The 27,556-nt window shown below is 38.9% G+C and overlaps 1 protein-coding gene across 3 annotated transcripts in view; it reads left to right on the top strand.

Annotated features, from left to right (window-relative positions):
- LRP1B (LDL receptor related protein 1B) overlaps nucleotides 1-26,727 on the top strand; it is a 780,133-nt gene extending 753,406 nt beyond the window's left edge. For 2 of the 3 annotated variants that reach the window (XM_076343117.1, XM_076343116.1), the window contains exons 86-90: nucleotides 15,433-15,509; nucleotides 17,668-17,758; nucleotides 21,767-21,911; nucleotides 22,934-23,032; nucleotides 25,893-26,727. In XM_076343117.1, the coding sequence (XP_076199232.1) occupies nucleotides 15,433-15,509; nucleotides 17,668-17,758; nucleotides 21,767-21,911; nucleotides 22,934-23,032; nucleotides 25,893-26,033 (553 nt within the window). In that variant the 3' untranslated portion in view covers nucleotides 26,034-26,727. Of the gene's footprint in view, nucleotides 1-15,432; nucleotides 15,510-17,667; nucleotides 17,759-21,766; nucleotides 21,912-22,933; nucleotides 23,033-25,411; nucleotides 25,462-25,892 lie in introns of all 3 variants that reach the window. The other variant, XM_076343115.1, reaches the window with a different exon arrangement.
- The last annotated feature ends 829 nt before the right edge of the window (nucleotides 26,728-27,556 follow it).

The following is a 27,556-nucleotide window of genomic DNA, read 5'->3' as shown; positions in this document are numbered from 1 at the left end:
TACAGTGCTTTTTCTAGCTATTTTTGTAACCCGATACTTTGTCTACCTTTTTGCAATATGTGTATTGAAAGATATAAATAAGGTATGTATTGTGAATGCATATAGATACAAAGATATATCTTTTGAGACTTCTAATAATTTCAGGCCATATCTAAAGCCTATTAAGGCATTTGTTCCAGAATGGAATCAGGAGGTACAGGATGGTTGATCTCCCCTGCTTCTCAAAGGTGGATTGTCTTTTCTCCTATAAAGATGGTCAGAGGTGGGGGTGATACGCTCCTCCTGATGGATAGAGAATAGGAAGAGTAATGTTAGTGTTTATTTCCCTTATGGGTCTGAGGATATGCTCATGTATCTCATGTTTCTGCCCTAACCTTCACAGTGCCCACAGTAGCTTGGCTGTTCTGTGGTGAGATTGCTCTCTCCCTCCTGCACCATGGTTGAGAGAATAATTCAGGATGCTTTTCTTAAGCCTAGACATCAAATACCAAAGGAAATGTGATTCTGTAGTCTAGACGGTGAAGTACTGTCTTAAGAGGTAGAAAAGCCTACATTGTAGTCCTTTCTTGAGAGCTATGGTGTCTCTTCTTTTTCAGCTGCTAAATATAAAATACAGAAGTAGTCACTGTAGCAAGAAATTAATTTCTTTCCTGCTCTCAGTTACACTGAGCTACCTAGTCATACTCCGTGTTTTTTTTACTTTTGCCTAATAATCAATCCGATCTTTTCTGCACTGCTGAAAAGCTTCATTGTGGAATAGTCTTCCACTTCTCAGAACAACCTGGAGATCAGAGCATCCTCCAGGAACAGATGAGGTGTTGGAAGAGAGAATTGGACTCAAGTGTCTCATTTCCAGGGTGACATAAGTAAGTTGTTGTCCAAGGGGATCTGGCATTACAACTTTGTAAATACGGATACAGCCATCCCTTCATTTTGTTGATGTGTATGAGGTAGGTGATCTTAAAAGAGAGTGCCTGTTCTATTCAGACTCTCAAGGAAGTTACAAAGAGCAATGCCTAGATTTGGTAGTCTGACCAGCGTAAGAGACGGACCAACTGTTCCTCCCGGTGGGAGCTTGAGCAGTTCTGAATGTGCAAAGGGGCAAAACCGTAGTTGCTGCACTATTGAAAAGAAGTTGTCAATAGGTGTTTTCAGCTTTGGGGTTTGAGACAGTGGGATGCAGTTCTGCATGGTAGTCCTTATTCAGCTGAAAATGCTTTAAGTGCCTGTGTCTCTTTTTCATTATTATTTTGATCCAGCCCTTTTTACCTGTTATTTGTATCTCCTTAAATGTCTTTGGTTGAGGACTAGAGAGACTCGTAAATCTCAGCAAAAGGAGACTATCACAGCTATAGTATGTAAGGCCCAAATACAATAATTAAGTCTGGTGATTCATTTGCTTAAACACCTAGAATGGCTATTGTGGAAGCTTGTGATTCTTCCTTTCTTTTTCCTTATAAAACTGGCTTATTCTTTGTCAAATTCATATGGAACACCATAGCATCTCAAGGAAAACAAGTTTCATACATTAATTTGTGTATGGATTTACAATACATAAATGCTGCAGCATATGCCAACACTGCTAGCAATGCTAAGAACACAGTCATGAAGATTTTTAAGGCTGTTGCACTCTGGATCGATCAATACAAATGTATAGTACATTTGACAATAATACTTTGTTAAGAACATTAGATTCCTGAACCCATCAGTTAGTATGGGCCCATTGTTTTAAAACTGTTTGATCAACGCTGGTGAACAAACTTTCCAGTATAGTCAGATTGGACCTTCCATGAAAAACGGCGTACTAACTTTTTTTCTCTATGGGTGTGTGCCTGTGTATGTGCGTGTGTCTTGCCATCATTATATATAATGCGTTTAAAATCTGTTCAGCAAAAGGTAGAATATTTATATAGGTCTATTTTACTGAAATTCTGCAGATGCTCTGTGGGGTTTAAAAGTCAGCGCTGTGACCAGAAAGTGAACCCTTGTGATTACTACTGTCAGAATGAGGGAATTTGCACTTTAACTGCGTTTAATGAACCGAGATGCAAGTAGGTTTAACCTTCCACTTAATGCTGCACATTCTGTGACATCATTTCAGGCCACAGTTCATTGGTTCAAGTCATGCACATTCACATACATTTCACAATATATACTTAATCTGGGGGCTCGTTTCTATAATACACACTTACCCTTTGATAGTTGCACTGATGAGTATATTTAAACATACTTTTGAAGTATCTATATCGTTGGAGGAAGAAATAAAAAGCTTTATTTTTAATAAGTGAGTTGAAAATACTGGAAATGCCGCTTGGCTTTTATTGTTCATATTTTGAGATATTTTACCAAGTTAATCATACACAGCATAAAGTTTAGCAAACAGTGACATTGCACATGTTCTGTAGTCCAAAACTTACTTCCTATTTCTTATCTGTACGGGGAAAGGAACAGAAGAGCTATTTAGGTACCACTTCAGGAGTTAAGCTTGTATTCATAAGTCTCATTGTTAACTTTATAGAAATAATGCTGTAAAATAGAAACTGTTAAATAAAACTATGTGAGCTACATCATAACTTTGACTTCTTCTCTGATAAAAAAAAATTACAAAATACATTTGTATGCTGTATTTCTCTGAGGGATTTTGGGTCTATTTCTTAAAGAGAAAATTTTAATCCTCATGAGGGAAAGAAACAACCTTAGTCTTTGAAAATGCTGTAAGGCAGACATACACAGAGATATGAAATACCAGTCAGATGAACATAGCTTTACTCAACAATTGTGATGTAGAAGTCAGAATTGAAATCACGAGCCAAAGACCTAGACTTGGGATAAAATATGAAACTCCAACAGCTTTAATCTTATCTCATCTAAATGTATGGTTTATGAAAACATAAAATGCTGTGGGGATGTTCTGTGGTTGTCTGGTGGGGTAGCCATGACAGTGACTAGGTATGGCGAATAATCTTCTAATTTTTTTGAAAAATATGATTGCAATTCCTTTGTCAGTGTTCTCAAGCAATGAAACTCTATGACTTGAGCTATCATAAATCCATTGGAAAGTAGATTAGTCTTCTAACTACCACTTCTTAAACTTTGAAGAGCATGGAATGGGTCTGTTGATCAGCGTTTGTGTGGGACTTGGTTGCTTGGAACAGTTTGTATCTCCCTGCGTCGTACGTGAGTGCGTAATTCACTTCTTCACATTCAGAATAGAAGTATAGATAGAACTAGTCTTCCTATTGTCTCTTCAGACTGATTGTTGGGTTAGTATGGCCATCGCTGCCTGTGTCTAGGAATTGTTAAGACAATCTTCTAAATTGGTTCTTTTTTTACAAAGCCAAGGTGGCTTAGAGGAAAGGGAAAAGAAGCAAGTAGAAGTTGTTTAATGGAGTTGAAGACAGTTACAGTGATAGAGAGGAAGAAGTGTAACTCCATGTCTCGGTTCTCCTTGCCAACCTCAGTTCAAGCTCCAGTTGTTCCCAATATCTTATATTTTTCTGGCGCCAAATTAGTTCTTAACTGGAGCTTATTTATAATTTTACCAACCTGATACTGGCAAGTAAAAGACCTCAGGAAGGAATGAAGTAATCCCATGCTTCACGAGAGTCATTGTGTCAGTGGAGTCCCAAAGATTTTCTCTGTAAGTTCTGCTCTGTTGTTAGGGAAAATGGTTTATCCCTCCAACCTGCATGTCTGGCCACGCTATGTATGACATCTGTCTTTGGTCTCTGAGAGACACTTATCAAAGGGCTAACATTTTTCTTAACCAGTCTCCAATTCATGGGTGGGTGATTTTTAGAAGAAATAGGAAATGGCTGAGTTTATTGTTGTTCAGCAAGAACTCCTCTCTCTCTCTCACAGCCAAATCAGTTGAGAATGCAAACTTTGTACGTAAGTAAGCCCTTATTATCATTCCGTAAAGACAACAGAGAATAAGATTTATCTGTTCTAAAGGGCAATCCTAAAGCCATAATTACACAGAGGAACTATAAGCCTGTAGGAACATACTCTCCTTTTACCAACCTGTACTGTTAGGGTACATTTTTATTTTATCTTCCTATCTCAAGTTTTTTTTAAACCTGAATGCAGTAAATCTTATGTGCACATTGGAAGTAGAAGTTGTACTTTTCACCTAACCAGTTCAGGAATGAAGTAAGGCCTCACTGAGGCTGCATGTAAGCCATCAAAAAAGGAAGGTTTTGTGAAGTTGGTCTCCAGTTTCAATGAACGCTCTGTCAGGTTCTGAGAGATACAGAATATGCTGTGATATCTCTTTGGATATAAGGTCCTATGCAATCTAGATTATTAATTCTTAGCATTATTTTTAGGAGTATAAAGAACATTCTCCCCCCCCCCCCCCCGCCCCATTATTGTCCTCTTGCTCAATAACAAAGGTTGCGAGAGAATTTAATATCAGAATGTTAAAATTTGAGGTACTCGCCTTTTCTGAAGTATGTACCACTGAGGGTGTCTTTTAAAGAAGTATTATCTTACATATAGTTACTATCTTTTTAGTACTCACATACTAAATTTTTTAAGGATCTCTTTAGTTCTGCTCGCTAATGGGTTGGGATGTGTGTGACATCTATAACACTAGAAGCATATGAGATATGTCTGAATTGCTCCAGTAACTTCACAAACCCATTGAAAACAGAATGAACAGGAGATCAGATTCAGATGGGAAATAATCAAGGAATGCTTCTTCTATTTATTTCACAAACTGTCAGTTCCATCTGTTCTATCAGTCTGTCTTTTCTTTTAATAATTAACTTTATTTGCCTCTCTGTTTCCTTCTCACTAATTACCTAACTGCATATACATTCATGCAAGAGAAGCAAGGTTTAGGGAGAGATTATATGTTGTTATTATACCAGTGAAGACAGTTGGAAAAAGATTAAAACCTTCAAGTGCACAAGATGGTTATTGGTTGTTACATAGGCAGTGCTCTATCAGTTTCTTTAGTACAGAATATTTCCCTCTCTCACCTTTGTTTCTTTTATACCTTCACTGTAACTATAGGTTGCTATAATTCCATCTTTTTATTTGTATTGCTATTATTATTTGCATCTGTACGTAGGTGTGGTCTATTTATATTATTATTATTATTATTAGCATCTGCAAATAAATGTGATCAAATCATAATCCCCTTACACTAGACATTATAGAAATATAATGACGGATAGTTTCTGTTACAAGTTTACAATGAAAACCATTAGAAGGTATAAATCATATTGATCCTTAACCAAAGCCAACTAAATTTAAAGACTGTTTTAAAATGCTCTAATGAGCTTTTGCACAATGCTGCATGACTGTGGCTGACGACGTTAAGGTGAAACAAGTAAGATTATATTATCCTGGCTAATTAAGAGGATAGCAATTAATTCCTTCTTAGGTTACTTTCTGCATAGAGGTGTGTGCAATTCTTTGTATCTACGGTTCAGAGCCTCTGTTTCCTACGTGTCATCAGAAACAGAGAGAGAAATCCAGAGGACAATGTACAGCATTAAATCAGTTGCCTGTGGCTAGATGTGTTGACTGTTCAGAGGGCTTCAGGTTGTATGTGTTGTATTTCTACATTAGAACAAACATCATTTCTTCTATAATGAAGAATAAGTCCAGATAGTTTAATTGCTTGCAGTAAGCAGATGCAAGACTTTGAGAGCAAATTGGAGAAATCAGTGGTCTTTCAGATTAATTAAAAGGCACATACCATACAGGAGCTTGAAAGAAAGCATAACTTTAGTAGCCGAAGAAACTGAAAAGAGAAGTGTGGAGAAAGAATAAATTACTTCATTTCTAAACTGAGAATTTTGGCAGAATAATATGTTAAAGACAATAGTGAACAAATAGGGAGAGAACAAGTTGTGAAATTTCTTAAAAGTGAAAACAAGAAGCTTGAACTTGGAAGTGGAGACATGGATAAATAAAAAAAAATAAATCCTGCAGGAATGAAATAAACAAGAGAGATGTCCTTGCCAGCTTTATTTCCAGTAGGCTGGAGAGAGGCACTGTGTGTGTGTGTCTGTGGGTGTGGGTATGTACACGCACGTGTGCTCGTGTGTGCGTGTGTTTATGTCACAGAAATCGGAAAGAAAAGAGTGCATTCCTCTTGATGGAGGAACTTCCCTCCAGCTCATATTCCTGTGATGCTATACCTCCCTCTTGATATTTTTCATGTTGAGAAATACTCAAATATAAACAGTTTTTATGTAAGTATATGTATGACTTGTACAAATACTGTAAGTCCATGCAAGTTCATAAGGAAATGTAAAACTCATAACTATGGCAGACCTGTGTTCGAAAAAAGGTTAAGATACACCCATAGTCCAGTTGTGGACAAGAACGAGACTGCACCGTGCAATCCCCTGACTGGCATTTTCTGAAGGTTGAGTAGAAAAAGCTACTGCAGCCTAGAACAATTGCAGCATTGAGAAGAGTGCCCAAGAGTAGAAGCCAGCTGTAACCATGACAGGCAGTATAAGTCAGAGAACAGAAAATTTTATCAAGTATCTTGCAATAAATGTTTTCCATATGATTTCCTGGGGTATATTTAATGAGCTACCCAATTACAATTACAACTGGAATTTCACAGTATTATGCTAGTTCCTTCATACAATCATAGAATAGTTTGGGTTGGAAGGGACCTCTAAAGGTCATCTAGTCCAACCCCCCTGCCCTGGGCAGGGACATCTTCAACTACATCAGGTTGCTCAGAGCCCCGTCCAACCTGACCTTGAACGTTGCCAGGGATGGGGCATCCACCACCTCTCTGGGCAACCTGGGCCAGTGCTTCACCACCCTCAGCGTAACAAATTTCTTCCTTCTATCTAGTCTGAATCTACCCCTCTTTAGTTTCAAGCCATTCCCCCTTGGCCTGTCACAACAGGCCCTGCTCAAAAGTTTGCCACCATCTTTCTTATAGGCCCCCTTGAAGGTACTGATAGACTGCAAGAAGGTCTCCCCAAAGCCTTCTCTTCTCTAGGCTGAACAACCCCAACTCTCTCAGCCTTTCTTCTCAGCAGAGGTGTTCCATCCCCCTGATCATTTTCGTGGCCCTCCTCCGGACCCGCTCCAACAGGTCCGTGTCTTTCTTATGCTGAGGGCTCCAGAGCTGGACGCAGCACTCCAGGTGGGGTCTCCCCAGAGCAGAGTAGAGGGGCAGAATCCCCTCCCTCGACCTGCTGGCCACGCTGCTTTGGATGCAGCCCAGGATACGATTGGCCTTCTGGGCTGGGAGCGCACATTGCTGGCTCCTGTCCAGCTTTTCCTCCACCAGTCCCCCCAAGTCCTTCTGGGCAGGGCTGCTCTCCATCCCTTCATCCCCCAGCCTGGACTGATAGCGGGGGTTGCCCCGACCCAGGTGCAGGACCTTGCACTTGGCCTTGTTGAACCTCATGAGGTTCACACGTGCCCACTTCTCCAGCTTGTCCAGGTCCCTCTGGACAGCATCCCGTCCCTCTGGCATGTCGACCGCACCACTCAGCTTGGTGTCATCTGCAAACTTGCTGAGGGTGCACTCGATCCCACTGTCTATGTCACTGATGAAGATATTAAACAGTACGGGTCCCAATACGGACCCCTGCGGGACGCCACTCGTCACCAATCTCCATCTGGACGTTGAGCCGTTGACCACTACCCTCTGGATGCGACCATCTAACCAATTCCTCACCCACCGGACAGTCCACCCATCAAATCCATACGTCTCTAGTTTAGAGAGAAGTATGCTGTGGGGGACCGTGTCAAAGGCCTTACAGAGGTCCAGACAGACAACATCTGTAGCCCTTCCCATGTCCACTGATGTAGTCACTCCATCATAGAAGGCCACTAGGTTAGTCAGGCAGGACTTGCCCTTGGTGAAGCCATGCTGGCTGTTTCTAATCCCCTCCCTGTCCTCCATGTGCCTTAGCATAGCTTCCAGGAGGATCTGTTCCATGACCTTCCCAGGCACAGAGGTGAGACTGACTGGCCTGTAGTTCCCCAGGTCTTCCTTTTTTCCCTTTTTAAAAACGGGGCTTATGTTTCCCCTTTTCCAGTCAGTGGGAACTTCACCGCACTGCCACGACTTCTCAAATACGATGGATAGTGGCTTAGCAACTTCATCCGTCAGTTCCTTCAGGACCCGCGGGTGGATCTCATGGGGTCCCATGGACTTGTGCACCTTCAGGTGCCTTTGATGGTCTCGAACCTGATGTTCTCCCACAGTAGGCGGCTCTTCATTCTCCCAGTCCCCACCTTTGCCTTCTGCAGCTTGGGCAGTGAGGCTCGAGCACTTGTCAGTGAAGACCGAGGCAAAAAAGTCATTGAGTACCTCCACCTTCTCCTTGTCCCAGGTAACCAGGTCTCCCGTTTTGTTCTGGAGAGGGCCCACATTTTCCCTCGCCTTCCTTTTATCCCCGACGTACCTATAGAATCTTTTCTTGTTGCCCTTGACGTCCCTGGCCAGATTTAATTCTATCAGGGCTTTAGCTTTCCTAACCTGATCCCTGGCTACTCAGACAATTTCTCTGTATTCCTCCCAGGCTCCCTGTCCTCGCTTCCACCCTCTGTAGGCTTCCTTTTTGTGTTTGAGTTTGTCCAGGAGCTCCTTGTTCATCCATGCAGGCCTGCTGGCGTTTTTGCCTGACTTCCTCTTTGTTGGGATGCATCGCTCCTGAGCTTGGAGGAGGTGATCCTTGACTATTACCCAGCTTTCTTGGGCCCCTCTTCCCTCCAGGGCTTTGTCCCCTGGCACTCTGCCAAGCAGATCCCTGAAGAGGCCAAAGTCTGCTCTCCTGAAGTCCAGGGTAGCGAGCTTGCTGTGCGCCCTCCTCGGTGCCCTAAGGATCTTGAACTCCACCATTTCGTGGTCACTGCAGCCCAGGCTGCCCTTGAGCTTCACGTTCCCCACCAGCCCCTCCTTGTTGGTGAGAACAAGGTCCAGCATAGCACCTCTCCTCGTTGGCTCCTCTGCCACTTGGAGAAGGAAGTTATCATTGACGCATTCCAGGAACCTCCCAGATTGCTTATGCCCTGCCGTGTTGTCCCTCTAACGGATGTCGGCGTGGTTGAAGTCCCCCATGAGGACCAGGGCTTGTGCACGTGAGGCTGCTCCTATCAGTCTATAGAGGGCCTCATCCACTTGATCTTCCTGGTCAGGTGGCCTGTAGCAGACCCCCACCGTAATGTCACCTGTCCCTGCCTTCCCTTTAATCCTGACCCATAAGCTCTTGGTCAGCTCCTCATCCATCCCCAGGCAGAGCTCCATGCACTCCAGCTGGTCATTGACACAGAGGGCGACACCCCCTCCTCGTTCCCCCTGCCTGTCCTTCCTAAAGAGCTTGTATCCCTCCATCCCAACACTCCAACCATAGGAGCCATCCCACCACGTCTCCGTGATGCCAATAAGGTCGTAGCCCTGCAGGCGTGCGCACGTCTCTGACTCCTCTTGTTCATTCCCCACGCTACGTGCGTTTGCATGGAGGCATTTAAGTTGGGCCCCCGATGAAGCTGTCTTACTGGCTGGAGTTCCTTTGTGCTGCTCTTCAGGCGCTCTCCTGCTGACCTGTGCTCCTTCTCCAGGCTCTGGGCATCTCTTGCTGGCCCTGGCATCAAACTGGTAGGAGTGGGATGGATTGAAGTTCCCCTCCGCTGGCATCTTTGAAAGCTTTCTTTTTTAACTAAAAATACCTTTGTTATAAATGTCTTGAATTTGAACGTAATCAGCAGGTTATAACTTCATATTACAGAAGATCTTTCATTCAGTCTGTATCGCAAAGTAGTATTCGTTCAAGAATTCAATGCAAAGAGATGTTTGAAGAGTGGTTCTCAAAGGAAGAAATGACAAGACCTTGGAAAAGAGGAGTATGTATATTTTTTCATTGAACATTTACTAGCTAGGCTGTAATGCAGATATCCTTTGTCCATGAGTTTAAAAGTGTTCAGATAAAACTTGCATAGTAGCTGCTGCTGTACATCACTGCTTACTTTGCCTCTCTGAGAAGGAGAGACAAACGTGATTTGTCCAATACCTATTGATCCAGTCATTTCTCATTATTTTCCCATTTTTACCACCTCAATCTATTCTTTTTCTTTTGCTTTGTTGCTCAGTGTAATTTCAGCTACAGTACTAGTCATCTAGACATGCTTAATTTTTATATATTTACTCTATGTTAATAATATTAATACTTGTATAGCATATGGACTGTACACATACTGCTAATAGCGTGAAGTTTAATGACCCTCAATTACTTCTTTTTCTTACCTTGGGATGATAGAGGCTGAGTTGCATCTGAAGACTTGTTCCTTTGCAGTGAACACCATGCAGCAACTGTGAATGATGATTTGTATATAATAACGTCGTGCATAAATTAAATTCATGTTTAAAGTCACATTTTATTTTTTCATGTATGTTGTTACTAAATTTAAGATTCTTTGGTTTCCTCAAAACTAATTTTCTGCTGTTTTGCCTGCTTTTGGACTATGCAATTTTCCTATTCTTAATTTATTGAATTGCAAGGTAATCTGTATTTCATTTTCAAGTAACATTGTAGAGTTTCTATCCCTTAGCTTCTACATCAAATTCTTTCACTTTATTTTCCTTATAAAGATACCAAGTGATGCTTATTAGACAAAAGTACTAAAATGTGGTCTGTTCTTGTATAAAATATTAAGGAAAAATTATTATTTGAAAACAATTAAACCCTACAATATAGGAGAAGGTACAAGATGTGCTACTGATCAAAGTTGGGGTGGGTTTTTTGGTCTTCCATTGTTATGAAAGTTCTTTGTATCATTGAGGGTTTATCTGTGGGTATAACTCTATAGCATCAGCCCCCTGTATGAAGAAAGCATGCTTCCAAAAGTATTGCTAAATTTATTATAATAAATAGTTTAGTCATTTAGTTTAGTGCAAGGATTTTGTCATCCTATGTCATCCTACAGAGTTTGGGGGGAAAAGGGGATTATTTTGATTTCCGTCTTTCAATGTAATTTAATACAGATAGTAAATAACTGTAATCCAGATGTCCTCTTCTCTCGTCTTACACGTAGTTTTAATATTAATGATAAGACGTGTTCCTGTGGAATTTTAATGTAAATGTTCTTAAAATAGTGAAGCTGGATACTTTCATTAGGATGTTTTGCTACCCATTAGTATCTATGCCGTGACTAAAAAGAAAAGCAAAGTTAGAAAATTACTTTGTATAATGAAGAAATATCATTTATAGGTAAGAAACATGTTCAATTCCCCGTCCACCTCTGTTTTGTAATGACTGTTTCACAGATTCTGTTATACTTTCTAGACTAATCTTGCAATGCTGCTGTCATTTTTTTGATACACACTGGTGTATTGAGTTGGAAGGCAGTTGTCTACAAAAGCGCATTTAACTGCATATTATGCCTGCTATATTATATTTTTATGACAATGCCTGTGGCACAAAAAAAAAGGGAAAAAAAGAAACAAAAATGAAAAAAAAATTGCACACTGCCACCAAATTAGCCTTTTTACTAGTTTTTTTTTCTATTTGTTCAGACATTTCATAGTCTAATGGTTCCTTTTGGTCAAGTGCCCGTATAATTGAGTTTAGAGTGTTTCAGTGCACTGACCTGTAAGGGTTATACAAAAATAGAGGAGAGAGACATTTTCTCTCATGAATAGATTCTGTAACAGCAGCAGCATCAATCTCTGAAATGTAAATATCTTAATTCTAAATATTCCTCATTACAAGTGGGACACCTTTATAATTTCAGTTTAAAGTTTTTAAAACATCTCTCTTCTGTAATACTATTTCCTCAAAATAAATAATTCCTGTTGCGTAGGCATTCTGTGTCTCAGAATGTGTTTCCCAAGCAGTCATCTATTTCTAAATGTAGAACTAAATTGTAACAGAGAGAGCTGTAGCATAGTTTTATTAATGACCTTGGCAGCAGACCGTGTACAACCTTTATTTATTACATTCGCTTTCAGTTTTTATATTGGCATTCTCTATGGTATTGTTGCTCTTTGATCTGTTCACCGATTCTGTTGGGAACTGGAGATTTGCACCTTAAGATGTTCGCTGTAGCACCTTGCACCACTCAGCTGACTCCAACCTGTCCTTCACTGTCAAGCTCCCCATCTGTTTCCATCTGTATTTGTTTATGTGTAGCTCAGATTAGGCATTATCACTGTTCTTTCTCCACAGTTCTTGGTAATATGATCATCTTAAATGAAACCAGTGGCTTTATGTAGTTCTACTTGGTTAATGCCTTTTTGTTTGCCTGTACTGCAAATGTCCTATCTCTGACCGTACAACTATTGGCAATGCTACAGAACAAAAGCTCCTGGTACCAAATGATTTGGAAAGGTACAAAATACTGTGCATCAAACTGAGCCAGAAGTGAGTTCCCATGCTAGGTACTGAGCGGTCTGAATTTAAATGTCCTAATAGCAGAAAATGTTATTATTAAGAACAATTTCTGTCTACGGTATCTGAAGACAATTGAAACTGGTTAAGACCTGCTCATTTCCCATGTTCCTACATGAACAGTTGCCCATGTCCCAAGCCCATCGTTATTCACGTGCCTGCTCATGGCTAATTTTCTGTGTCAAATTCCCTTGCAGACAGCATACCTTTCCCCTGGGCTTTCTTTCTTTTTCTATTCTGTCTGCCCAAGACAAGTCTTTGCTAGCTTGCTGGACCGTAAAAGGGCAATCATTTTACCTCTGAGTATGGAAGGAAATGACTGCCATCCTGTCAGCTTCAGTCCCTTTGAAGTTTATTGGAGACAGCAAGCATTTGGAAAAAATGAAAATGAAGTGGCAACTAGCTATCATGTTTTTATGAGACTTTCATCAAATGCCTCAGAAGTGTTTCAATATTGCTGACTTTTACAATTAAAATGCCAAGATAGGTAAAGAACTGCTAATATTCTTACCTTAATTTGTTCTTCTGTTTACTACATATATATCTGTAGGATTTTTCTTTTCACCAGCTGTTGTGGTGTCGTATCTGCTGTAAGATTTTGAAGAGCATAATTGTACATTATACACTATTTTCTCATAAGCTTATATCTGCATGCTTCACAGTGATTCTTTTGCTAGTCTCACTATCTTATAGTCTTTAAGCTGTATTAAGACAGATTTTTAGTAATGATTCTGTTATACAGCGGAACTGTTTGAAACCTTCAATATAAGGATTTAGGTACATGCCAACAGTTTGGATCCCAGTAGAATATTCTAAGTATAAAGATTTATGGTGTTTCTCTACAAGAATGGAGATACTTATTTTGCAGCCGTATGTTGAATAGTGATCTTTTGAAAAAACAAGTTCCTTTCATAGTATCTTAGTAAGGTAGGCTGTCACTGTAATCATTTCCATTTGATATAATTGCTAAAAAGAGATCTGTAAAAAAATGGAACACATGCATCTTTTAAAAGATTAAAATCGTGTTCTGTGTGACTTAGAATGTGCTAAAGTGGTGGTAAGCAAGAGTGGAAATGTTGGTTGGGTTCAGTTTTAAAATATATCGTTGTGAACCATAATGTGTGTAATTAATTAATAATTGGGGGTTCCTTTGCAGTGAGAAAATTTAAGTGTGTATTTACCATGTTTATTTACGTAAACAAACTTATTTCAATAAACATGAACTAAATTATAATGCAATTTATCTATTGTGTGAAAATTTTTGAATCAACTATCAACTAATAAAACGTGTTTTTAAAGACCATCTGTGCCTTATCTCTGTAGAGTTTGAGTTAAGCACCTTCATAACATATCCTGCAACAAATGAAATTAGTTCCCCCAAAAAAAGTTCAAACTTAATATGAAACCCAGTAAAGAGATTTATCTTAATGTTGGATTGTGCTGGAATAGGCTTAAGAGCAAAGAGAGAAATTAGCCATTCTTCTGCATTGATCTGCAAAGACAAAAGAGAGTCAAAAGCATCACCACCAAAGCTGGCTAGGGCTCTCCTGGAAGAATTCCACAATTTTTGTCTGGCATGTTTTGTACCTTTCCAAACCTTTTTGTATTATAGAAAGGTGTCAGTTGTTAAGTACTGACACTTAACAGACGTTAAGTCCACCTCTAAACTCTGCAATTTATTAAATCCTTAGAAAGGCATCAGATAACAGTAATTCTTAGAACTGCGTGCAAGGTAACGCTCTATTGCATTTTCCTAAAGATAACCCACGTTGAAATTCATAAATAAATCAAAAATACTTAGAAAAAATATGATTCAGTGCACAATTTGCAACAGAGGCAGATGAAAAGTGGCTAGTTCCTGCCGTTTCCACAAGGAGAGTTTGAGGCTCTGTAGTAAAGTTAATCATATTTACAGCAGGATGAATAAGCAATTGAATTTCATTCAGGTATTTGTTTCCATTTTTGATGGATTTGCTGAGTCTGCATACATGGACTTTTGTGTTTGCTTGTATGCATGGAGAGCATTCTGAATCCAAATTGAAGAAATATTTGCATATTGTTATTCACACAAGGAAAATATAACAGAATAACTGTGTACTTATCCAGGCACCTGGCTCGTGAAGCCTATATTCTGAACATAAACAGTATTCAGGACCCTCTGAAGCCAGTAGATACTCCTGTCCCGTCAGGACAGCTCTATATGCTTTAACTCTCACACCTGCTTATGCACACACGTGTATATATTTCTGCAAATACATATCTAGTTATGTAGTTCAAAATTTAAAAAGATAAAGCCATTAAATTGTAGAATTTTCAGGAAAACGTTTACATCTGCTAGCAAAGAAAAGGGGAACTTCAGTTAATTTGTGAATATTAGTCAAAGATAGGTCTTAATTGTTCAAGTAAATTATTACGACCAGGTCTGTAAGAACTATTCTACAGTAAACTTTGCATTATCCAGAGCAATGGGGGACAGCAGAACTGTGGAAGGAGCCAATTGGTATGGATACTCTGGGTTACTGGATGCGTGTAGTAGTTCATGTCCAGTCAGGTATGCTTTGTGCAATACGGACGTGGCTGTTAGAGCTTCTAGATCAAAGCTGACCCTAAAACAATATGGTGCAAATAAAGTGCCTTAGCAAATAAGCCTTGCTGGACTAATTTGGCTATGTGTGGATCCGGCTCAAGTGTTCCTTCATTATTGCATTGTAGGTGGTAGTTGGTTTAATAGGATGTTAATATACCGTTGATTATGCCTGTTGTTTTATTATTCAAGAATTTTAGAAAAGGACTCTGGAATGAAGATTGCAGTGATAATAACAGAATTGGAGATACAAAGCTGTAGTTTTAAACTAAAAACATACTCAGAATGTTGTAAGTGCCACGGCAGAGTACTGCTGACTCCTTCCATGAAGCTTATTGTTTATTTTGTAGAATCACTGTTGTCATTTGTGTAGCTCTTGAGAAGATGCTGGTGGTCTCTTTTAGTAGGTTAGTGTGTTAATGGCTGACATCTATTAACTTTACCATCTTAATTGGATCCTTTTAGATGTTCAGCCAACTGGTCAGGCACACAGTGTGAGAGGCCAGCTCCCAAAAGCAGCAAGTCTGACAATATCAGTACAAGTAAGTACTTTAAATAACTGCTATCACTTGTCAAATTTGGCTCAGTTCAGAAATTTTAATGTGGTGATTTTTTAGAATGTGAGTTTGTGTCATGGAATGTGCTGGTTACCTGTATTTATTTATTTATTTTTTTAAAAAAAGCAAATGTAGATCTCTCTCAACTTTTTGATTGACATTCAGTGTTTCATGAGATGGTTTGGATGCAAGCCATATGCTATACGCTCACTGCTTCAAGGGCTAGCCTGCACTTTTCTTAAAGAAAGTGTATAAAGCGGCAAGTGCTCGGTGATATCACTGCTGTGCAGAGAACTAGTATGAGACCTCTGACCATTTAAGTCCTGCTGAAAGCATCAAAAATAGAGTTGTAAGTAGTTCATAACTTTTGCATTGGCTGTCTGCAGAGGTTTGAATTTTACCTACTGTGAAAATCATCCTGAAAGTAAGAATAGCTCCTGTTGTATTTTTTTTAAACATGTCTGTAAGCATAAAAGGATGGTATTGCTACACTATTGGCAGTTTAAACTGGACAAGGTTCCCCGCGGTGCATTGAGTATGCTGATGGTACCCTGCTGTATGCATTTAACCCAACTGGAGCAGTAAAATGTATCTCCCACTATTCAGGTCAGCTTGGTGCTTAGATGAAATCTTCCTAGCGATCCAGACAAGTGGAATAACACTTACAAGCTGGAAATGGGCAAAAAAGCAGCCAGAACCTAGTTCAGTATTTCACGTTGAGGGAATACCTGGTACGATTTGGGAAACGGGTGTTCATCTTGTGCCTGCTCCTAGGCCCCAGGCTGCACCATGGTCACTAGATGGCAATTCATGCCTGGTGGGCTGTTTTTCAGATTTTTTCCTTCAGTGTTTACCTGCCGAGACAAAATGAACTTTTTTTTTTCCTCCTAAGTAGAACTTCATCCAGTTATTTCTCAAATGTTACCTAAAAATAGCACTGTTGTAATGCCATATACATGCTGAATCTTCATAAGCTAAAGTGAACTTGGGATGCTTCAAGTTTTTATTCAGTAGTACTTCATTTCAGGCCTCTGACAACCTGACTTGGCTTTCAGTAAGCCTTAAAGGCAGAATTCAAGGCATCTTTTTCAATATTTTATTTAGACTGTGTTTAATGTAGAGCAGAGACTGCCAACAGATTTTTTTAATAAATCAATAAATGTAACCAATGAAACGACCAGCAATATTTTTGTTTTCCACCAGTTAAGGATTGTGGTATGCATGTCATATGAATATGAATGTCATTCATATGCATGTCATTCCACATTGGCTTTATACTGGAGTTGTGTAGTTTATAAGGGCCAGTTTTTTATAACATAAAATTATTTGTTGCATGTATATCTTTATTGCCAGATACTTACATTAAAGCTGAGAGATTCTTAGAAGGGTACAATTGCTGACCTTATTTTTGCAGGTAGTCTCATTTCAGTGAAGTTATCTGCCAAAATAATGTTAAGCCCATTTTGTTCTTCCCTGTTCCCTCCTTCCCTTTAACGTCGTTGTCTGATCTGTGCACTGTTTTTCTGCTACGTTAAGCATTACTGTAGTTTCCTTGATTGCCTATATCAACATAACAAAATTATTGGCTCTCAAGTACAATGCAGTAAAATGCAGGAATGCACCAACTATCTAGAAATGAATATTGCGTACTACTTTTCATTTTCCCACAAATAAAAGTAATAAATACATATAAATGCTAGTAATGGAATCCTTCAATCAGAGCCATGCCTACTGAATATTTTTAATTAATAATTGCGTGACTTAAATAAACTACTGAAGATGGTGGTGGCAGTTAAAGTCACTGGCCATGCCACTCCAATCCAAATTGTTCAGCGATTCCACACACCTTCATACAGTATCGCTGCAAACGAGGGCAGGGAATTAGTCCGAAGTATATTGGTATCCAGAAAGAGGAAATTCCTGATTTGTTGATAAAAGTACTTGTGTGTACACCATTATCTGTAATTATATTTTTTTTAATTGATCAACACTAAAATCTCAAATCAGTGAAGTTCATCACATGAAATTGCATTTGTTGGTGAGGGAAATTATCTTTTTAAATTAATTTAACTGTTTTACAACTGTGAAGAAATTATTAGATGTAACTGTGAGTATTCAATGATATTTCCTTTTCCTGTTTTAGGAAGCATTGCAATCATTGTTCCTCTTGTTTTACTGGTGACTTTGATCACTACTCTGGTAATTGGACTATTTCTTTGCAAAAGGAAACGAAGGTAAGTAATTTCATATTCACATATGAAGTAAAAAAGTAAATCTTTAAAGTATGTGCATCTTTTTGATATAAAAAATTCACTTTATATATGTTGAGCAGATATTAAAAAAAGACACAACAAACCACCCAAAACTTGTTTCTGGATGCAGTGAGTTAGTTACGTTTTGGTTCTTGCTGGAACAATCGTGTCTATTATTTATACTTATATTCCACATACACTAGGTAAGAAAACGTAGTTCTTATCCGGTTTGCTCAATCCTGCCAAGGCTGTACAAGTGTTAATAATTTTATCCAGAAACTTAGTGAACTTAGTAAATAGAATTAGTGTATTTCATTGGAACCACGTAATTAATATTGTTCATATCTATAAATAGTTTCAGATAGAGCCTGTGCAGAATTTCCAGTTTGTAGTTACAGTTCAATTTATTTACTTTGATTAGTTCTTTTCGATTTCGTATGTTATAGTGAAGATGTAAACAATGTTCAATTTTATATGTTATAGTGACGATGTAAACAATGTCTTGTCAACAATGACAAGAGTCCCAGCCTTGTCATCATTACTGTATTTCTTTAGTATCTTGCATAGAAAGCCAAATTCCAGCACTGAACAGTGAATCTTTTGTTCTCTTGAATTTAGCTGCCTTAGAGCTGACAATGAACTTAGGGAGTGCATTAGGCATTTTGACTTGGGCCATTTCTTCAAAGGCCATGTGGGATGGCAGGGGAAGCAAGAGTGTTTCTACTGTATGCAGACACCTGAGAGAGCTGCTTTCTCGTGTTCAGAGAAACAAGAAAGTGATGTTAGTGGCGATGCAGATTCAACAAGGAAAGGTTCCTAGTAGAATCATAGAATCATTAAGGTTGGAAGAGACCTCTAAGATCATCGAGTCCAACCGTCGACCCAACACCACCATGCCCACTAAACCATGTCCCTAAGCACCTCATCTACTCGTCTTTTAAATACTTCCAGGGATGGGGACTCAACCACTTCCCTGGGCAGCCTGTTCCAATGTTTCACCACTCTTTCAGTAAAGACATTTTTCCTCACATCCAATCTAAACCTCCCCTGGCGCAACTTGAAGCCAGTTCCTCTTGTCCTATCACTAGTTACTTGGGAGAAGAGACCGACACCCACCTCGCTACAACCTCCTTTCAGGGAGTTGTAGAGAGCGATGAGGTCTCCCCTCAGCCTCCTCTTCTCCAGACTAAACAGTCCCAGTTCCCTCAGCCGCTCCTCATAACACTTGTTCTCCAGACCCTTCACCAGCCTCGTTGCCCTTCTCTGGACACGCTCCAGCACCTCGACGTCCTTCCTGTAGTGAGGGGCCCAAAACTGAACACAGTATTTGAGGTGCTGCCTCACCAGTGCCAAGTACAGGGGCACGATCACTTCCCTACTCCTGCTGGCCACGCTATTTCTGATACAGGCCAGGATGCCATTGGCCTTCTTGGCCGCCTGGGCACACTGCCGGCTCATGGTCAGCCGGCTGTCGACCAACACCCCCAGGTCCTTTTCCGCCAGGCAGCTTTCCAGCCACTCTTCCCCAAGCCTGTAGCGCTGCATGGGGTTGTTGTGGCCGAAGTGCAGGACCCGGCACTTGGCCTTGTTGAACCTCATACAATTGGCCTGGGCCCATCGATCCAGCCTGTCCAGGTCCCTCTGCAGAGCCTTCGTACCCTCGAGCAGATCAACGCTCCCGCCCAACTTGGTGTCGTCTGCAAACTTACTGAGGGTGCACTCAATCCCCTCATCCAGATCATTGATAAAGATATTGAACAAGACTGGCCCCAAAACTGAGCCCTGGGGAACACCGCTCGTGACCAGCCGCCAACTGGATTTGACTCCATTCACCACAACTCTCTGGGCCCGGCCATCCAGCCAGTTTTTGACCCAGCGCAGAGTACACCTGTCTAAGCCGTGAGCCGCCAGCTTCTCGAGGAGAATGCTGTGGGAGACGGTGTCAAAGGCTTTACTGAAGTCCAGGTAGACCACATCCACAGCCTTTCCCTCATCCACTAGGCGGGTCACCTGGTCATAGAAGGAGATCAAGTTGGTCAAGCAGGACCTGCCTTTCCTGAACCCGTGCTGGCTGGGCCTGATTCCCTGGTTGTCCCGCACGTGCCTTGTGAGCGCCCTCAAGATGAACCGCTCCATAACCTTCCCCGGCACCGAGGTCAGGCTGACAGGCCTGTAGTTCCCCGGATCCTCCTTCCGGCCCTTCTTGTAGATGGGCGTCACATTGGCAAGCCTCCAGTCATCCGGGACCTCCCCCGTTAACCAGGACTGCTGATAAATGATGGAGAGTGGCCTGGCGAGCTCCTCCGCCAGCTCCCTCAGCACTCTCGGGTGGATCCCATCCGGCCCCATAGACTTGTGAGCATCCAGGTGGCGTAGCAGGTCATTAGTAATAAGGACATGGCCAACTAGGGAAGACCTGGAGTGCGAATCAGACAGGAAACCATTTACTTCAGGCCTATAGTTGGCCTGCTGGTTGGTCTTGAGCAGCTGTCTTCCTTTCTCCTGGGGCTTGTTACCCCACCTCTGAAACCAAGATAATGTCTTCTTTTGTAAAGTCCTTTAGAAATATGTGATGAATCTACTGTTTCTGCAAATGTGACCATTTATGAGACTATTTCAGTCCTCCAGACTAAAAGAATCTTTTAAGATACAATCATCTAGCATCATACATAGCATTTCCCTTGCAAACTCTGGTGCTAACTAGTAAGCATTAATTTTTAAATCCTTTTTGAAAAGCCAACAACATAAATACATTCCCTGACCATACTGTTAGTAACACTGACCCTGCCAGGCTCCATGGATGTCATTACGTGCTGCTGTACCTAAAACCCAAGCTTAGTGATAGCCAAATCCTGAAAACCAGTTGCTGGCCTGTAAATTGTTTAAGTTATTGTGAATAACTTGTTAAATAATAGATCTTCAATAGAGAAATAGAACTAACCTCAATAAAGAACTTTTTTTTCTTAAAATTATATTTGAAAATGTATTTTAGGGGGTTTTTAATCTCTTCAAAGAAGGCTGTCAAGTATTAAACTGGGTATAGATGTTCAACACTTGTACGCTACAGATAAGTGCTTATTTTAGGAAATATTTTTTCTATGCCATTTCTGAAATGTACAGATCCTTTAGTGTATTGGATTTCAGACACTGACTGCATCCTTCTCAACCAAACAAGAGGACTCGACTATTATCATCCTGACTGTGACCTCCCTATTATTCCCGTGTAATTCTAGAGAACATACTGCACTGGGAGAAATTACCCTCTTGAGGTTATTTCAATTGCTCAGATTAAAATCACCTCCTTAGCTAAAAGAAATGAATTCAGCAACTAAAACAATTCAACTCAATCACTTATCTTTACTGATATCCAAGTCAAGGTTAAAAATAAGACTCTGTCTTTTACTGAAGTTTGAAAAAATTCAAGTTGAACTTCAGCTTTCCAATAACCACTGGCAGGGAATACAAACTGGAACTATGAGAAGTTCATACATTTTTAATGCATCGTAATGAAACCATTTGCTTGTCCTCAGATTACAACTGACTTTGGGCAACTGGTTTCAAATGGAAGTGAAATGAATGAGCAAGGGAACATGACTCATGTTCGCTCCGTCTTCATTACTGCAGGGAATCTGCAATGAATTTGCAAGGCTTTCCTTGGGAAGTGAGGGAAATCTGGAAATAATAGGAGGAAGTCAGGGTTGTAGAGAACGAGTGAGCGCTTTATATGAATTCATACCGCTACAGCCAAACTGAGAAAAATGATAAAAAGCTACTTCCAGCTTATGTGAGATCTACACATAGACTCAGATTGCTACTTTGTTTGAAAAATGGAAGGATTTTCTGATTGTCTCTGCAGGAACCACTTTTTCATCCTGTTGGTCTTAATGATTAAAGAGAAATAAAATAAAATTTCTACTATTTTAGGATTAAGCATCCAAGAAATGAGTTGAAAAGTCACTACTTTCTTTTTTGTGTGTTTATGCATTATAGGACAAAAACTATCAGAAGACAACCCATTATAAATGGAGGAATCAATGTAGAAATTGGCAATCCATCATACAACATGTACGAGGTGGGCCATGATCACAGTGAAGGTGGTCTTTTAGCCTCAGATTTTACTGTAAATGCAGAAAAGGTAATTTTTTCTTTTTCTAGTGGCAAACCCATTACTTATTTTATATCTTACAAAGGTTTTGACTTTAAATCTAATTAATAGAAACATAAAACAATGACATTTATCTTTAGTTAATGAATATAAAGGCAAGTTAGAGTTCATTAGAATAAATGTCATATATATATTAACAGATGTTTTGCAGTCTGATGCTTGCTGATGGACGTTTTTCCTAGTGCCTGCATTTTACCAAAATAGAGTTAGAACTAAACTACGAAATGAGTTTTTTGTCATAGATACATCTGCCTTAAGTTGCCAAATCACAACCTATCTTTTTAGTCTAGTCGCAAATACTGAATGGAAATACATTATTGTGCAGTCTACTGTTTGAAGCGTGAAAGAGTGTATGCATACATATTAGACTAATTTATTTCATATATGAAAACTTCCAAAGGCATAAAGAATTCAGTCCTGGCTGGATAGATTAAATGTTTACACAAAGCTAGTAAGTATTATCATTTTCTTGTAAAGATGCTGTCACTTCTGCAGCACCACTCTTCAGTGATTGAACTCCCTGAGTGATGTGACATGGGATGAACGGGGTAATGCTGCGATATCTTTCCTAGAGCTCCGTAATCAGACATACACCAAAGGGCAGCCATCATTCTGTGGCATTTCTGACAAAGCAATAACCGGATTACCGTTAGCTCTAGGAATGTCATTGCTGAATCACATAGTCAGTGTGCTGAATACAAGCGGTAAGCTGAAAATGGAGTTACTTACTGGAGGAAGAGTAACTGAGCCAATGCTTGTTGTGAAGTCTGGCTCTAATCCTTAATGGAAAATGATTTTAAAATGCTGAATTTTATTCTCGTATTGAATGCAAGAATTTTTCATGCTGAAGAAGACCTGTAAGTAGATTTTTGAAATTGTAGATCACTCTAAAATAATGTTTTTAATCGGTGCACTGTTTATATAACAGTGTTGATAAGTACACGTGGAGAATGCTCTATTAGCACAGAAACTAAAATTTTCTGTTTATACAGGCCAGATACATAGGGGGAGGGCCCACTGCATTCAAGCTTCCCCACACAGCTCCATCAATCTACCTAAACTCTGACTTGAAAGGACCACTATCAACAGGGGTGAGAAATGATGATTCAAATCCATTTCATTCCACCACAGCCCCTTTCTAAAGAAAGTTTGTCATCATTTTTTGAATAGAGGCATTTTCTGTTTGTTTTTAATTTTGTTTTTCTTCTTTTAATGGCAAGAAGAATGACGGTAAATAAGACATTTTCTATTTGAAGTAAAGGGTTCCTCTCTGCATACAAAATTTTATCTGTACCCATCATTGTAACATGATCTAAAACTGCAAATGTATCTTTGCAAAGGAATGAAAACCAGTAAGCAATGTGTATTACACATTGTAATATAAATATAAGTATAAACTTATGTAATATTAGTATTACATAATGCTTGCTGTATTACTAATATTACAAATGTAATATTAGTATTACATAAGTTTAGCATAGCATTCACAGCCATGTATCTTGATATATTTGCAATTTATATGTAATTACATGCATTTAGTGAAGTTTATCTAACTGAAAGAAGTTCCCAAATAAATGAAAACAAGTCATTTTATTATAGAGGAATTTGATACACACTAAAATGAACAATTTCCTTTAATATTTGCAATGCATTTTTTGATTGTTCAGCTTTCAATCAATTTTTATCATAAAATAGTTACTTTTAAAACATCAGACTTTGACTACAATTTAGCATGATGTTTGAAAACATTGAAATCTGAAATATTAAAAAGGGAGATCAATATGGCATTCATTTTCATGTGCCTCAGTATATATATCCATCTTTTGTGCCATTTGCGTTCTTGCATGATTGCAGTATGTTGTATTTGGAAGTTTAAAAATTTGTATAGGGTATTGATATTTCTGATGGAGCACAAAACCGTGGATGGTGAAAGCTAGAATATATGCCCATCTCTAACATTAACTCTTGCTGTTATTCAAGTCACTCCAGTTACTTTCCGTACCTCACTGTACTGCATTATGCTATCAGTACCCACTCAAAGAGGTATCATGAGACAGACCCTACTACTATATATAATTTTAATAACTCCATAAGGCACTACATAGATGCCGTGTCTCTGTTCTGTTGTGGTTATCATCCTTAATAATGACTGTCAATGAAATAAAAAGTCCTGTCAATTGAAATAAAACTAAATTTCTCTTTTCCTAAATTTCTGATTATAATCATTACGACAAATGTAAAGACAAGAATAACTGAGAGTTTGCTCTCATAAATTACTACAGCAGTTGATTGCATATTTATGTTCCATTAATATAGAAGAGTAGCTGCTTCCTTCTTTCCTTCTTTCCTTCTTTCCTTCTTTCCTTCTTTCCTTCTTTCCTTCTTTCCTTCTTTCCTTCTTTCCTTCTTTCCTTCTTTCCTCTCTTTCCTTCTTTCCTCTCTTTCCTTCTTTCCTCTCTTTCCTTCTTTCCTCTCTTTCCTTCTCTCTTTCCTTCTCTCTTTCCTTCTCTCTTTCCTTCTCTCTTTCCTTCTCTCTTTCCTTCTCTCTTTCCTTCTCTCTTTCCTTCTCTCTTTCTTTCTTTCTATGTGACGCACCTTTTTCTGCCTCCATTCCAGGAAAGTGTGAAACACCAGGCAACCACTTTGTCATCTGTAATAAATGGAATAGGCAGCTTTTAACTAACTAAATGAGTGGCTGCCGTAGCTAGCCAGCCTGAGGAATATCTGAATCCTGGGCTCAGAAATGGTAATGATCGACAGGGAAGGGAAGAACTAAGATTCTAGACATCTTTCATTCCTTGTTACCCAGGGCGTACTCAGGATATTTGCAAGCCAAGAAAACCTGCCCACTTCTGTTTTGGGTAATTTAAAGTTTAGCCACATCCTACGTACACCAAACAAATTAATTTACCTATTTTATAGCTTACTGGTGTTCCGCTCAGTATTTGTGTAAGCAAAGCTGTGCTGTTTTGTTAGTTATAAGAAAGAGGAAGATTTTGACCACAGGGTACCCTTTCCAGTAATAACTGGAAAATAATAATAGGTAAAAAGCTGAACATCTAGTTGGATAGCAAAGGTCTTCTAGGAGACAATAAAGACACAAAGTATGAAGGAATTAGTGGAGACGTTTACATGATGATCCTTGGATAGTGCTTTCTCCTTAGCATGAGTGATAGGAGAGTATGTTTTCATCCATGTTATACATCCTTCTGTGCTGTCAGACTCAGGAGATTTCTCATATACTGAAGTGCTTTGCAGAATTAAAAATGGACTTGTCCTATACTGAAGTACCACTCATTTCAACAGATTTTTTCATTACAGTCCAAACTACCAAAATTGTTGAGAAAATACTTCTCAAGCTGTAACTACTATGATATTTTAACAGTTATGCTGGTTTATTATTAAAGTTTAATTTACATTACAAAAGTATTGAATTTTTGGTCAAATTATGTTGTATATTTGGGCCACAGAATTCGAAAACATGGTCAGCTATTGATGGGATGCTGATGTCTTAGAACAGGTAATATACGGAAACTGTTGGTTGCAGTTTTCTACTGTTAAACTTGTCACATGGTCTCACAGTGCACCTTCTCTATAAACTTCTTCATATCTATTCTGAAATCTTGCAGTGTAATAAGGTGGACAAGTCAACTTCAGAGACATTTTTCCAGGTTTTTGTTTTAATTTTTGTCATTGTTTTTATGGTTTTAATATCATAATATGCTGCATGTCATGTCATTGATTATTTTAATAGCATGTCTCATCATGAATTTAATTTTTAACTGAATAATTAACTCATTATCAGGTTTGCAGAAGTCCAGGTATCTATTAAATATGTCCAATTATATTTTATGTGTACTTGTTCTTGCTTTAACAAAACCATTTCCATTTCCATAAATGTTTATTTTGGTTTCATCCGACTGATCTAATATATGCTTCATTTCTCTGCAGCCAACAAATTACGCCAATCCAGTATATGCAAAGTTATACATGGATGGACAAAACTGTCGAAACTCCTTAGCAAGTGTTGATGAAAGAAGAGAACTCCTTCCAAAGAAAATAGATATTGGGATAAGGGAGACTGTGGCATAATCTGCTGTTACCTTTTATACTCTGTATAAATGTATAAAATATAAGGATTACTTTTCTATGTACCAACAGTATTATAATTGTTTTGGCATCAGCATTACCTCTGTTTTTTGTTTGGTTGATTGTTTTCTGGGTTTTTCTTTTGCTGATGACTTTTGACTGACCATTTGTAAGGTATTTTTATGAAAAAGAAACTGCACTACGGTACAATTTACAACAATGCTGCTGAAATAACACACCTTTAAATTTGTTAAAATTGCAAACAACATATTCGTTTGTAGCGTGAAAATGAGCAATCTATTTTCTATGAACTTTTTTGGTTCTACTTAATCAATGAAGATGGTATCTGCACTTTTTCATTATGTAGTCTGGAAGCTGTAGTACAGTGTGTAATTTTGTTTATTTTAAATGGTGAAAGAATGATTGAATGGTCTACTCTCTTCTTTGTGCCCGTTAGAATTTCTCTTCAGATCCTGATAAAGCTAGATAACTTTTCACAAACAAACATAACTTGCTTTTAAATTAGCTTTAGGTTGCCAAGAAGTAAACAAGACTATAGAAATGAAACATCTAATGATCTGCATGAACACAATGATTATGTTTCAGAAATTCAGTGACTGTACATGATATACTAAACATATATACCATGTAAACAAGCTTTGTATTTATTAAAACCTTATAGAACATAGTAACGATATATCTTGGAAGCTGAAACCTTACTTGCTGTGGGACAAAACATATGAACTCCAACAGTCCTGTAGGATAGTAGCCACCCTAGAGCACAAGAGGGCATTGCCTACACATGCATTATATGTTTATTCACTTAATCACATGCATTACTTACGGATTAATAATTCCCCAAGACATACCAAGCAGTAGGGAAAAAACCAAACCCCAAACCTTAAGCACACACAGATGATCACAGCATTCGGTTTTGACAATCAAAAAAGTCGTACCTGTTTAGAGATATTAAAGAATAAAAAACACAGCAGTTTCTTTAAATGAAGATAAACTGTGATATTGCGGAGGTAAAACATAACCAAATTGTATATTAGTGAAACCTTACCTCAGCCCGAGTTTCAATAGTCTGGGTTAAATATCACAATCCGATTATCGAAAGTGAAAAGCATCAGTATCAGTTTCCAGCACTTGCTCTGACCTGGTCTGCTTTCTGTTGTTGCTAAGAGGAAAAATCTGACTCACCTTTTTTAATTTTGATGGAAATAAAGAATACAATTTCTTTCAGGTTTGAACTGAATCGAAATATTTTATACATAACTTTAAAGGCACAAAAGACTTGTTCACACATATACTGTGGAGGACTCTTCCTTCCTCTGCTAGACATGACTGACTTTTAGCTATCATAATATATTAACCTAACAGATTAAATATGTTTGTGGTTGCTCTTTATTCCCTTTGTACAAGCATTACAAAAATAACTGCTGTTTTATAAAAGATTTTTGTTGTACTATTGTGCATGCATACTACCTATTTCTAAACTTTGCCATATTGGGGCCTTTATAAAA

The sequence above is a fragment of the Aptenodytes patagonicus genome, chromosome 6, assembly GCF_965638725.1.
Source record: "Aptenodytes patagonicus chromosome 6, bAptPat1.pri.cur, whole genome shotgun sequence".
NCBI lineage: Eukaryota > Metazoa > Chordata > Aves > Sphenisciformes > Spheniscidae > Aptenodytes > Aptenodytes patagonicus.
The sequence above is the reverse complement of the archived record's forward strand: the minus strand, read 5'-3'. Positions and strand labels throughout refer to the sequence as shown.